General features: G+C 45.9%; 2 protein-coding genes; both read left to right on the top strand.

Annotated features, from left to right (window-relative positions):
• Window positions 1-12,283: 12,283 nt before the first annotated feature.
• On the top strand, window positions 12,284-12,771 carry GSTUM_00000289001 (uncharacterized protein; the record flags this gene model as incomplete). XM_002835459.2 has 4 exons in its annotated part: window positions 12,284-12,534; window positions 12,628-12,649; window positions 12,673-12,692; window positions 12,748-12,771. Exons 1-4 carry the CDS (start codon window positions 12,418-12,420, stop codon window positions 12,769-12,771), a joined length of 183 nt encoding a protein of 60 aa, XP_002835505.1. The 5' UTR covers window positions 12,284-12,417.
• GSTUM_00000288001 (uncharacterized protein) lies at window positions 12,771-14,835 on the top strand. XM_002835458.2 has 3 exons: window positions 12,771-14,058; window positions 14,115-14,382; window positions 14,439-14,835. The coding sequence occupies exons 1-3, from the start codon at window positions 12,818-12,820 to the stop codon at window positions 14,622-14,624; spliced, it is 1,695 nt and encodes a 564-aa protein (XP_002835504.1). The 5' UTR covers window positions 12,771-12,817; the 3' UTR covers window positions 14,625-14,835.
• The last annotated feature ends 7 nt before the right edge of the window (window positions 14,836-14,842 follow it).

Raw genomic sequence — 14,842 nt, 5'->3', positions numbered from 1 at the left:
ATATGACTCATTAGGGTCATATGATTTGTTTTGTGTGGGATTTGTGATGCTTTCGCACATGGCTCAAGTATGAGTCATGGGACGTGCGCCTGACAAGTACACCTTGCGAGTATGCCTTGCGGGTAAGCCTTGCGCATATGATTTATGTTTTGCACATGACCTCATTATGAGGTCATGGGTTTCGCACATATGACTCAGTCGAGTCATACGACTTGTTTATTGTATTATGATTAGTTTATGAGTTTTGTACATGACCTCGCTATAAGGTCATAGGTTTTGAGTATGTGATCACTTTGGTCACATGACTAGTTTGTTATGATTTGGTTTCGCACATGTGACCACTTTAGGTCACATGACTACAGGCGGGAAGAATACTATATAAGGAGGCCGATGCGGCCGAGGAACATAGGTTCTTCACGCTTTGTTCTAAGTACTTTTCCTACTTATTACTTTAACAAATATAAAACACCTTTACGATCTTTATCTTTATTGCAACGTTATCATTACGCCAAGAAGTGCTCGTCACGAAGATGAGTTAGAGAAAGCTTACGATAGGCGTTTCCGATAGAAGACAAAGGTCTTGTACTATCGGTAACGTAGGTAGAGGCCTAGAGCTATCGTAAGACAAAGAAAGAAGGAGACAGAAAAGATAAGTATCGTTCCCCGTCGCCAAGAACTAACTATCTAAAAGGGGATCGTTACATTACAAAACATCACCTAGTGCGACGCCAAACGATACAAGATGGTATCCTTCAACCCAGTCAGGGAAGGAGATATTGACATCGACGATCAAAATCTTAATATAGGAGGATTCAGCGACGCTCTAGATCACGTCTCGGCAGAACCCTCGAGAGCAGCAAGCCCAGTAACCCCAGAGAAACGATCACCAGTTGATAGCTCTCCTGCTGGAACTCCACGACCTGAGAGAATGTTGAGATCCGCAGTACCTGTGCCACCGGCCCCAGGAACCAGCATACTTGGAATGACTGAAAATCAGTTTCAGGCATTTCTTGCAGCCACCCAAAATACAGGGCAAGGAAATGTCCAACGACCAAAAGCAAAGGAGCCCGACACATTCGAAGGAGCTGAAGATAAGCTACGAATATTCTTAGCACAATGCGAAAGATATTTTGCTGTTAAAGGGTATGGAGATGAACATGATGAGATCAAGATTCCATATGTGGAATCTCTGCTCCGAGGACTCGCGGGGTAATGGATCATGCCTTTCCAAGATGGAAGAAAGCAGAGGGAATGGGTCACATACGAAGAGTTCAAGGCGACACTCTTCGAACAATTTGGAGATCCCAACGCCAAAGAAACAGCAAGATGAAAGCTAGAAAAACTCCAGCAAGGAAAACAAACATTTTCAGCATACTGGAACGAATGCCGACTATTGGAATACAAGGCCGAGTTTGATGATGCTACTCTCTACATCATCCTCCAGAGAAACTGCAGCGAGAGACTCCGAGAGGCATGGGGAATCTCTGACCTACGCTATACGACAGCCAAACGATTTGCAAGATGGGCAATAGATAAAGAAAGCAAATTGAACATGGTTCGAAGCAACGCGGAAAACACTATAGCGTACAGAGTTGTCCAATCCTCCAGGAATGGGGATGTGACCTTCAAACCACAAGCATCTCGAGGAGAAAGCAGAGCATTACCACCAGGCGAGCCAATGGAGTTAGACAAATCAAGAGCAGGACCGGCTCTGAACCTGTCTAAGGAAGAGTATGCCAGAAGAATGAATAGGAAACTCTGCCTAAGGTGCGGAAAAGCAGGAGATCAGATACGAGAATGCAGAAGCCGACCGGACAGCAGATACCAAGGAAACAGAGCTGCTGGAAATAATCGTTTCCAAAATCAAAAAAGAAGCAACATCCGCGAAATGATAGCAGAAGATTCACCGGTGGAAAATGACGTGGGTCCCCAGTAAACGGTGGTCTGGGAGACCCAAGATATGGACCTGGAAAACCCATCAAATTAGCAAACTACTACACAGCACTACACACACAAAGAGGGGAAGAAGATGGAGATCACCTGATGATCAAAACGAAGATAGACAACAAAGAAAACAAAGAAACAACAATATATGCAATGCTCGACTCTGGGGCTACCAAAGACTTCATCGACAAAGAAATATGCGACAAATACGGCCTCCACACCAAACAAGCGAAGAAAGCAAGACAAGTCTACTTAGCGGATGGAAAACCCAGCGCTATGGGTCCTATAACCCATACGGCGACAGTACCTATGGACATTGACAGCCATAGGGAAACGGCAACCTTCCAAGTAGCAGATCTAAAGAACCATGAGATAGTCCTAGGGATGCCATGGTTACGAAAACATAATCCGACGATCAATTGGAACGAGAACAAGATGACCTTTACAAGCGAAATATGTGCGACACGATGTCTCAACAGTTCACCTGTAGTCTACTCAACACCGATATGAGAAGCGGAAGAAGAAACTTTACATGCAAAGTTCACCGAGATGCGGCAAGATAAGAGAGTCCGGATACAAAGGCTGGACCAAGGGGCAAAAGTGCCTACCATGGGTTCCAAAGGGGCAGCAGGGCATGATGTATACACCAACAACGGAATCAAGATACCGGCCAACGGGCAGGCAATTATAATGACGGGAATAGCCATTGGACTCCCAGAAGGCACCTATGGGCGAATAGCACCCCGCAGTGGCCTAGCGGTCAGGCATCGGCTCATGACCATGGCAGGGGTAATCGACGTCGTCTATACGGGTGAAATCAAGGTGGTCCTGGCCAACCTATCCCAAGAGGACTACCAAGTCCAGCAAGGCGATCGAATCGCACAGTTGATAATTGAGAAAATCAACCAAAAGGATCTGCATGAAGTAGATCAACTGGAAGAAACCACAAGAGGAAAAAAGGGATTTGGAAGCACATACCAAAACCAGCACAATACAACAAAAAGAATTAAGATCAAAGAGATCACAGCACAAGCCTTTGGATGGTACTATCGAAGAGGAGAGACCATAGGAATTCTCAAATGGACATACGAAGACGATAAAGCAGTTCTAGCAAAAATCAACATCAGCACAGAGCTAGCAATCCAGGACAAAAAATACCAGAGCAAAAAAGGATGGAAAGAATTGGTTCCAAAAGAATATCACCAATTCACAAATCTATTCTAAGAAGAGGAAGCTACAGAGCTACCACCTCGAAGACCAGGAATCGATTACGAAATTCAGTGGGACAAAGATGAAAAAACGGGAAAGACAAAAGAGATTCTCTACAAGAATTTATACCCCCTAGGAGAAGCAGAGCTTGAAGAACTTAGGAAGTACATTGAGCAAAACCTAAAGTGAGGATGGATCAGAGACTCTTTCGCGTCAGGAGGCTCCCTAATACTATTCGTCAAAAAGAAAGACAGAAAAATGAGACTTTGCGTGGACTGCAGAGCCCTCAATTCGGTTACCAAGAAAGACCGATATCCGCTACCCTTGATTGGAGAAGCACTGGACAGACTATGGTCAGCAAAATACTTCACCAAACTCGACATCAAAGATGGATACCACAATATACCCATCAAGGCAGGAGACGAATGGAAGACTACATTTGCCTCAAGATACAGAATGTTCGAATACTTGGTTATGCCCTACGGGCTAAGCAACGCGCTGACTTTATTCCAGAGATGGATCAACAAAGTACTTAATAGGTAGCTCGACATATGTTTCATCATATACTTGGACAATGTACTCATATACTCGGAAAACATACAACAACACCAAAAAGATATCAGCAATATCATGGCCGCAATACAAGGATCGGGAATGAAGATCAAACAGACAAAATGTGAATTCCATAAGGAAGAAACAGAATACTTTGAATTTATCATCAATCGAATTGGGGTCAAAGTTGAGCACGTATGCAGTATCTACGTCTACGGACTAACCCTAGCCATATGGGATTGGGCCAAACCAAACAACAAGACAGATGTTCAATGCTTTATGGGATTCTGCAACTTTTATCGAAGGTTCATAGAGGGATTTAGCAGGCTTGCAAAACCACTCTATAACTTAACCAAGAAAGACAAAAAGTGGGAATGGGGAGAAACCGAACAAAAAGCATATAATGCAATACGAACGCATCTAACATCGGCACCCATACTGGTTCATTTCAACCCGAACAGAAGGACAATGATCGAAACGGATGCCTCAAAATATATATGCTCAGGCATACTATCACAACAATGCGACGATGGAAAATGGAGGCCAGTGTCCTATCGATCCAAGACAATGACCCCCGCAGAGTGCAACTACAATGTTGCAAACAAAGAACTATTAGCAATAGTTCAAGCATTAAAAGAATGGAGGAGATACGTTTCAAACAACGACCATCCAGTCCGAGTTCTAACCGACAACGAAAACCTGGTGCCGTTCATGACTACGAAAGAACTGAACGACCACCAGATAAAATGGATGGAACACCTCAGCAAATACAACTTCAAAATCAAATACCGACCAGGCAAAGAGAGTGGAAAACCAGATGCTCTCACAAGGATTGCAAGCGACAAACCACAAACGAAAGAAGACGAAAGAATCAAACAAAAAACACAAACACTATTACCAAAAACCAACTTTGAGGCAATGCAAGTTATCCAATTCACCTCAACGGAGGAAAGAGGAATCGAGAACGCAAACGAGAAAGACAAAACAATTCAGACAATAAGAGAAGCCTTGGAGGAAGGAAAAAAAGAGATGAAAGGAGTTGCTCAGGGTTTATGCCAATGGAAGGACCGAAATATGTGGTACGACAGAAAACAATGGATCTCAGAAGAAGAGGAGATAAGGACAAACATCATACGACAACACCAAGATATCCGAACAGCAGGACACGGAGGAACGGCTAAAACCACAGAATTCATTACTAGGTCATTCTAATGGCCAGGACTGCGCGAAGACGTCAAACGATATGTCAAAAACTGCGACATATGCCAAAGGACGAAAACGGCTAAACACGCACTATATGGATTACTAAAATCAAACCAAGTTCTCGAACAACCATGGGAAACAATTACTATGGATTTCATCACGGACCTACCAGCATCGGAGAATTACGATAGCATCCTGGTCGTCGTGGATCGTCTGACCAAAATGAGCCATTTCATTCCGGTTAGAAAAGATATCAACACGAGGGATTTTATACAAACCTTCTTCAGAGAAGTTTTCCGACTTCATGGCCTACTCAAGAATATCATCACCGATCAAGGAACACTATTCACATCGAGACTACGGAAAAAAGTAACCGGAGAAATGGGAATACAAAACAGAATAAGCACAGCGTTCCACCCACAAGCAGATGGACAAACAGAATGAGTAAATGCGATACTCAAACAATATTTAAGGGCTTACATCAATTATCAACAAGATGATCGGTACAAGCTGTTATCGATGGCCGAATTCGCATACAACAATGGAAAGCAAGAAACGATCGGCACTACACCATTCTTCGCGAATTACGGACAACATCCACCACGTCAGACCACATATCATACGATTAATGATGTGATACCAGAGATAGCGGATATGGGAAAACTGCACAAAACCTTACGATACGAGATGAGTAAAGCACAACAATGGCAAAAAGAACAATATGATAAGCACCGAAGACCGGATCCAAACATACAACCAGGAGATATGGTATGGCTAATACCACACAATATCCATACGACACGACCACCAAAGAAACTGGACTACAAGAAAATCGGACCCTTCAGGATATTGGAAAAAGTGGGCAGCCGAGCTTATAAACTCGACCTTCCCCCCTCAATGCGAATACACAATACATTCCACATCTCACTCCTCGAATTACACAACGACAATAAGTTTCCTTCCCAAACACTCATTCCTCCCCTTCCAATCAAACTCGACAGAGAACCAGAATACGAGCTCTACAAAATAGTTGATTCCTGCTTCTTCCACAGTCACCTCCAATACCGAGCCAAGTGGACAGGATAGTCTCCTAAACACAATAAAACTTGGTACTTCGCACACAACTTCAAAAACGCACAAGATGCCATCTCAAGCTTCCACCAGCGATACCCAGACAAGCCCGGCCCAGGTGACGATCACGTTCAACCAAGACAAAGGTGAGGGAAAGACTCCCGCGCCCTTGCAGCCACACAAGGGCTGGGGCGTTAGCCCCCGCCAAACTACACCCACCAGCCCTGAATACTCATTTATGAGGCAAACCGACGAAGAACTCAAGGAAAGGGAAAGACAAGCACAGCATAACGCCATGTCATGGACGGTATGCTACGATGACGGTTGTCAAACACACTTTGGCAACAAAGAAGGCTCGGGATGGTTCCCGCGGGAATGTCGAAAGCGTGGGCCACGCCCGGACCACGTTCTGAAGCATTGACAACAATGCTTCAGAAACAGGTGCAGGATGCACAGGGCACAGAAAATATCTGCAGGATACTACTCGCAGAAAGATGGAAACAGAAAAGTATTGGAAGGAGAAGATGTCAGAAAGGCATGGGACGTAAGGACACGGTCCAGGGAAGGAGGGGCCCAAAACTCCTCCGCAGACACGGAACCAGATGTCAGGAGCCTATACAGGCAGATCCGGGGACTCCAAGAACAACTGGGCCAAGCCGAGGCCACAATTTCGGCAAACGACAAAACGATCGCGGAGCTAAGACAGCTGAACGACAATCAGCGGCACACGATCGAAATGGCGAACCTGACTCTGGAATCGGTAAGGGTCAGATGGAGGACGGCCGACGAAAAGTTCCACAAGCTGAGAAGGACCATGTGCTCGGCAGGACGGGAACTATTGAAACTGGGAGAAAAGGCCTGATGGGACTCAGGCTTAGGAGGAGGGGAGCTAATGTCACGAATGTGGCTTAGCGAGAAAAGGGTTTTCACGTGACGCATAGTTATGAGTCACAGGTACGGTATTGTTTCACACATATGACTCATTAGGGTCATATGATTTGTTATGTGTGGGATTTGTGATGCTTTCACACATGGCATAAGTATGAGTCATGGGACGTGCGCCTGACAAGTACGCCTTGCGAGTATGCCTTGTGGGTAAGCCTTGCGCATATGATTTATGTTTTGCACATGACCTCATTATGAGGTCATGGGTTTCGCGCATATGACTCAGTCGAGTCATATGACTTGTTTATTGTGTTATGATTAGTTTATGAGTTTTGTACATGACCTCGCTATAAGGTCATGGGTTTTGAGCATGTGATCACTTTGGTCACATGACTAGTTTGTTATGATTTGGTTTCGCACATGTGACCACTTTAGGTCACATGACTACAGGCGGGAAGAATACTATATAAGGAGGCCGCTGCGGCCAAGGAAGATAAGTTCTTCACGCTTTGTTCTAAGTACTTTTTCTCCTTATTACTTTAACAAATATAAAATACCTTTACGATCTTTATCTGTATTGCAACGATATCATTACGCCAAGAAGTGCTCGTCACGAAGACGAGTTAGAGAAAGCTTACAATAGGCGTTTCCGATAGAAGACAAAGGTCTTGTACTATCGGTAACGTAGGCAGAGGCCTAGAGCTATCGTAAGACAAAGAAAGAAGGAGACAGAAAAGATAAGTATCGTTCCCCGTTGCCAAGAACTAACTATCTAAAAGGGGATCGTTACACCGCCGGCACTTGACCGAACATACCCAAGTATTCAACTCATCCTCCAACTCTCCGGCCCACTCCGCAGGCGGCGAACCTACCGCGGACTCTGTAGCCGCCGGTTAGCTATAGCGAACCGGCGAAGGCGATGACCCTTCCGAGTCGGGAACAAGTGGCACAGGTGAGGTCTGATCTTGCTTGACCCGGTGCTTCTTGTTTCTCTTCCTCTTCTCACCCTCGGGTACAGGTCTAGCAACAGGAGTGAACGGACCACCCTCATCACCACCCACCACCACAGGAGGGACGCCACTAGAGGCGCTTCACCGACCAGCCACGGGCTCAGCCACAGAGGACTCAGGCACCTGTCCCCCCAAAGGGGATGATACCACCACAGCTGGTGTCACCACACCAGGATCCACCCTACCCACACCAGGAGCAAGCGCCTCCTCCAATCCTGAAGAATCAGGAACAGGACCACCCACACCACCATCCACAACCGTAGCTGCAAGGGGGGCAGGGATAACCGCCGGCGCAACATTTTCCCGAGGGAGCTCCTCCGCTTGACCCTGAGAACTCTCCAGGTCTAGCCCACCCCCCCTCCAACCGAGACCACCGTAGTAACTGAAGCGACCGAGGAGACAGGCGAAGAGGGGATAACCGTAGGAGCTTCAGCCGCCAAAATCGTGACCAAACCACGAACAGTATCGCGTTCAGAGGCCAGGGCAGCCGACAAGGTAGATATCTCCTTTTCAGCGCGATGAAATCGCCGAGAAAGGACAGAGATATGATGCCGAAGGTGAGAGACTTCGGCCTCCAGGGTGAAGTTCTTCTCAACGGCACGAGACAGAACCACCGACGAACGTAAAGCGGACGTGGCAGAAGGGACAGAGGCTCACTTAGCCATTGCGACTGTGAGGAGGCGACATAAACGAACAAACGTAAAGATAGGTAGAAGGAAGAAAGAACTTCTAGCAATCGTAGGGGAGGGATTAACAATGATGCCCCTAAAAGGTGATCGAAGTTAAAGACTTGAAGCCTATCGTGAGATAGAAATCAAGGGCTCTGATTAGACTAACACCGAACCTTCACGTTCTGACACGGGGTGGAAGAAGGAGGAAAAGTACTTAGAACAAAGCGTGAAGAACCTATCTTCCTCGGCCGCATTGGCCTCCTTATATAGTGTTCTTCTCGCCCATAGTCATGTGATCTAAAGTGGTCACATGTACGAAACCAAATCATAACAAACTAGTCATGTGACCAAAGTGATCACATGCTCAAAACCCATGACCTCATAATGAGGTCATGTGCAAAACATAAATCATATGCGCAAGGCTTACCCGCAAGGCACACTCGCAAGGCATACTCGCTAGGCGCACGTCCTATGACTCATACTTGAGCCATGTGCGAAAGCATCACAAATCCCACACATAATAAATCATATAACCCGAATGGATCATATGCGCAAAACAATAACATACCTGTGACTCATAACCATGTGTCACGTGAAAACCTTTTCTATGCCGAGCCATGTTCGTGACACTCATCCTCATCCATTTTTGTTACTTAAATCTCAAGAAAAGCTGCTTAACTGAGCCCACTACTACGCAGATTGAACCCAGACTGACTGGAATAAGGTTGAGTTTTTTTAAAATACTTAGGTCATTTAGAGCGATGAAGCGGCCTTTAATATTAGAGGTTTATCCTCTAATAACCGGGTGTGGATTACTAGACAGCCAGGAGAGGAAGATATAGAGAATCGCTTGATACTAAAATTTAAGAAGCTGAGTACAATTATAGTTTGGACTTGCTTCAAGGGACGTAAGAAAGGACTCTTGATCTTTTGGGATAGAGAGTGGGAAAAAACCATTAAGGCAGCTTCTTTTACTACTTATATAGTTCCTGAGTTGTACCAGTTCTGGCAGGAGTAATCTCAGCTTCAGTTAGACTATGTTTACCTGCAGCAAGATAATGCAAGTCCTCACACAGCTGCCCACACACAAAACTACTTCCAGAAGCTAGGAATCTGGGAGTGTTTCATTGATTGGCCTCCCATTTCACCAGACTGCAGTCCCATAGAAAATATCTATCGAACTATTAAAGATCACATCCATAAACACAATCCTTTCCCTACTCCTAATAAATCTTTTCACCAGGCCATTCAAGAAGAGTGGAACGCTATCTTGCCTGAAAAACTAGAATTTCTAGTAGAATCGGTTCCTACCTGTGTACGTAAGGTATGGCTAATTAGAATTTACTGTGGCAATTTATTACTAACTATTGGCTTTTCAGATTTGACTCACTAATGGATGCCACTCAGGTTATTAAAATACCCGTTCAACTTTACATCTGAGCCTACCGACATCTATTAGGTAAAAATACAAAAACACTGTTCATCTACCAATTTACTCATACTAACTACCTATTTCTTAGATTCGGCCAATGGAGACTATTTTGTTCTTTTTCTTTTGCTGTCTGTCTGGCGCGAATGGGATCTTTCTGTTTGACAATCATTTCTACTGTAAAAAGGGCATTCTCTTTTTTTTAATTCCCAGTTTGATGGGAAGCCGGCTTAATCACTTACTCCAGTGGTCCATATATTCCACTCAGCTGGTCAACATATTTGCAAATAGCTAGCTAGCTAGCTAATCCAGAAAACGAGGTGGATATTCAGGGCTATTTCTTCTTTTTTTTTCCTACTACTCATGGAGTTGATTTTTTACCCTTTTCATATAACTTCTTGCTTTTGTCTGCACCTGTTAGCGGTGTGGAGTTCATTGTTTTCTTCCTGCTTGGCTATATTTTACCTACCTGCCTCTCCTCAATCTCTTATTGTTGTTTGTTCTTGATGTATTTTCCCATATTATTATAGGATTGCTTTCTCTGCTGCAGTTTCGCTCAATGCTCTTGTGTTTTTCTACACAACAAACTCGATGTCTTAGACATCCCTGCTATTCTAACCTTGTACGAAAACATCATGCCTGGTACTTGTACAGTACGGTACCATAATAATCTTGAGTAGGAGACCAATGCACTGTAAAACAAACAAAGGGGTAAGCGTGTGGAGTGCGAGTGTGGAAGGGAGGATTCGGTTTGTCCTAGCGTTGCAAGGTTCCGTCCTTGGTTCCTTCTTCAACATGCTTCAGATTCTTTGGCTGACTACCAACTTCTGTTGGGAGTTTCCATACTGTGTTTCCTGCTCACCAACCTTGCACCACCATGGTATTAGTCTCTCCGATTTGTATGGACACACACCCGAGTATTAAAGGCACATTACAAGAGGGGGTCGCTGTGGTTATACTAAAGTCCATCTAGTGGAGGTTTTCCGCCTGTGACCACCCCTGTCATGTCAGCGAGTACCGGTATATCACTGAACTCAGCACCGCATCCAATAAAGGCAATAGAGTGATGCCGATTGGCCCGGCGATCGCTGCTAGCTTTGGGCTACGCCTGAAGCGAGCAGGGCAAGGCAACCGCTCTCGGTACACACCTGAGTTTTTTTTCTCTTGCTTGAGCAATGCAAAACCGGGATTCCATCAAGCACCGTTGATCCCTGCATGGGTTTGGGAACTCTGTTGGCGGTTGGAGTACGGGAGTCCTAGAAAAGGGGATTGGCCTAGTGGTCTATCGCACTGTACGAGTACTGTACTCGAGTAGTGGGGGATCTGATATACGAGTAGAGCCGCAAGAGTGCAGAGGTGTTTAGATTAGCGGAGCGGATGTGTAAAAAATACCAGCACGGTATCGTGCCGGCGCTGTGTTTACACGGACAATCTACTATCGATAAGAAATACTGGCAGAGCTAAACTCCGATAGGCTTAGCTGGACAAAAAGATGACGAAATTACGAATAAGTTACCAGTTGATGAGATCCAAAAGCTCAGTTTGCTCAAGCCATACCGCATCAGGTAAACACTATCAATTTTTGAGGCGGAGAGATACGAGTACCGTACCAGTACTGTAGGACTCGTACAAGTACAGTACAGCGCCGGTAGATTATTCGAGCAGATACCCGAGTACGAGTATCATACATTACTCGTACCCCTATCGCAACGGTAGTGGGACAACGGCATTCCCCACAAAAAAAAAAAAAAAAAAAAAGCTGGCAATGTCGATGTGGGAAAGCTCCCTACTAGTACCGATATTTTGGTGTGTAACTGGCCATGTCCTACGAGTACTGTACTAGTACTAGTACTCGTACTGTTTTCTTCACTCGTATCTGAGGTTGCCGCGCCAACGAAAGCGCGCTGTGGAGAATTTCGCGTGGCTGTATGATAACGTACGTCATCCACAGAAGGTAATCGAAACCAGAGAAAATTGTCGAGTTTCCCGCGGAGTCCCTTTGAAACTGTTCGAACAGCTCAAAGGCAAAGGGTACAGGGGAAAATCAAAGCAAAATAAGGTCCGACAAGCACAGTAATGGTTGAAAGGGGAAATGCTGTACATTTTTGGGGACAAGTGTGGCGGGAGAGGGGTTTGGGGCTCGTGGAAGGCCATAGATTTCTGTGGATCCTCATGTAGTTTCTAGCGCAGTCCATGACATTCCTTACACTTCGACCATTGAATCCACCCTTCTTTCCCTCCCCCGCCGCCCACTCTGTATAAAGGCCATTTCCTCCTCTCCCCCACCCTTCCTTCCCCTCCTTTTCCCTAATCATTCAGCACTACACGGAAGGCTCCGAGTCCTTTGTTCATCAAAACTTTTTTCACGAATCTCTTTATCCTCTGCATTACCTACCTAATCTCTCCTTCATCAACCGAGTTATCCATATAACCTTCTCCCAAGATGGCACCCGCTGTTGGTATCGATCTTGGAACCACCTACTCTTGCGTCGGTGTCTTCAGAGATGACAGAATTGAAATTATTGCCAATGACCAGGGCAACCGGACAACCCCATCCTTTGTGAGTATCACCTTTCCTAACCGAATTTATCTTCCGAAATTATCTGGACCTTTTTTTCTTGGAGCGGCTACTAATGGTTTTTCCCCGGTGCAGGTCGCTTTTACTGATACCGAACGTTTGATTGGCGACTCGGCAAAGAATCAAGTCGCCATGAACCCGTAAGTTGATCATTGCTCAGCTGTTACCTGGGGAGCTCTGCTAATGTTTGCTTAGCCACAACACTGTCTTCGACGCTAAACGTTTGATCGGACGCAAGTTCAACGAGCCAGAGGTGCAGGCAGACATGAAGCATTTCCCCTTCAAGATCATTGATAAGGGCGGAAAGCCATTTATCCAAGTTGAGTTCAAGGGCGAGACCAAGGTGTTTACACCGGAGGAAATCTCATCCATGGTCCTTACCAAGATGAGGGAGACTGCCGAGTCGTACCTTGGTGGCACCGTCAACAATGCAGTTATTACCGTTCCAGCATATTTCAACGACTCACAACGCCAGGCCACCAAGGACTCTGGTCTGATTGCTGGTCTTAACGTCCTCCGCATCATCAACGAGCCTACTGCAGCTGCCATCGCTTACGGTCTCGACAAGAAGGGCCAGGGAGAGCGTAACGTTCTTATCTTTGATTTGGGTGGTGGTACTTTCGATGTCTCTCTTTTGACTATTGAGGAGGGTATTTTCGAGGTGAAGGCGACTGCCGGTGACACTCACTTGGGTGGTGAGGACTTCGACAACCGTCTTGTCAACCACTTTGTCCAGGAATTCAAACGCAAGCACAAGAAAGATCTCACTTCCAACGCCCGTGCTCTCCGCCGTCTCCGTACTGCTTGCGAACGTGCTAAGCGTACCCTCTCCTCCTCTGCTCAAACCTCCATCGAAATTGATTCTCTCTATGAGGGTATTGATTTCTACACCTCGATCACTCGTGCTCGTTTCGAAGAGTTGTGCCAGGATCTCTTCCGCTCCACTATGGAGCCCGTCGAGCGTGTCCTTCGTGACTCTAAGATCGATAAGAGTTCCGTCCACGAGATTGTCTTGGTTGGTGGTTCTACCCGTATCCCCAAGGTCCAGAAGCTGGTGTCCGACTTTTTCAATGGGAAGGAGCCCAATAAGTCCATCAATCCCGACGAAGCTGTCGCCTACGGTGCTGCCGTCCAGGCGGCTATTCTTTCTGGTGATACCTCTTCTAAGACCCAGGAGATCTTGTTGCTCGACGTTGCCCCACTTTCCCTCGGTATCGAGACCGCTGGTGGTGTCATGACTCCTTTGATCAAGCGCAATACCACTGTCCCGACCAAGAAGAGCGAGGTTTTCTCGACTTTCTCCGACAACCAGCCCGGCGTGTTGATCCAGGTATTCGAGGGTGAGCGCGCTCGCACTAAGGACAATAACTTGCTTGGAAAATTCGAGCTTACTGGAATCCCCCCCGCTCCCCGTGGTGTGCCTCAAATCGAGGTCACCTTCGACATTGATGCCAACGGTATCTTAAACGTCTCCGCTGTTGAAAAGGGTACTGGGAAGACTAACCGGTATGTATTTCCAAACTCCAATAAAATATTTTTGTCTCATACTGATTTAATTCTAGCATTACCATCACCAACGACAAGGGCCGTCTCAGCAAGGAGGAGATCGAGCGTATGCTCGCGGAGGCCGAGAAGTACAAGGAGGAGGATGAGGCGGAGGCGTCAAGAATCCAGGCCAAGAACGGACTTGAATCTTATGCTTACTCTCTCCGTAACACATTGAGCGACGAGAAGGTTGAAGAGAAGCTTGATGCCGGTGACAAGGAGAAGCTCAAGAGTGCTATCGATGACACCGTTGAATGGTTGGACAACAACACCACTGCTACTAAGGTAAGTTCGATTATTTTTGACTTTGTATAAAGGATATATTCTAACAATTGTTACAGGACGAATTCGAATCTCAGCAGAAGGAGTTGGAAGGAGTTGCCAACCCCATCATGATGAAGTTCTACCAGAGCCAAGGTGGTGCTCCTCCTGGAGGCATGCCAGGTGCTGGTGGCTTCCCTGGTGCTGGTGGGGCTCCCCCATCTGGCGGTGGTGATGATGGTCCTCAGGTTGAAGAGGTGGACTAAATGGAAGTCGAATAAACCGCACAAATACATAGAAGTCTTGTTTGCGCAGTTTCTTTCTCTTGTTCTCTTTCTTCCAATAATGTCATCCTGGGGTTTAAGATAGGGGCGGGAAAAGTAGTGTGCTTTCTTTTTCTTTTCATTCCTTCCTATGGTTTCTTACACTTTTCCTCCTACCCACTTGTATTTACGAAAGGTTTATGGGTCTACGAAATTCAAGG

The sequence above is a fragment of the Tuber melanosporum genome (genome assembly GCF_000151645.1).
Source record: "Tuber melanosporum whole genome shotgun sequence assembly, scaffold_108, strain Mel28".
Lineage (NCBI taxonomy): Eukaryota > Fungi > Ascomycota > Pezizomycetes > Pezizales > Tuberaceae > Tuber > Tuber melanosporum.
The sequence above is the reverse complement of the archived record's forward strand: the minus strand, read 5'-3'. Positions and strand labels throughout refer to the sequence as shown.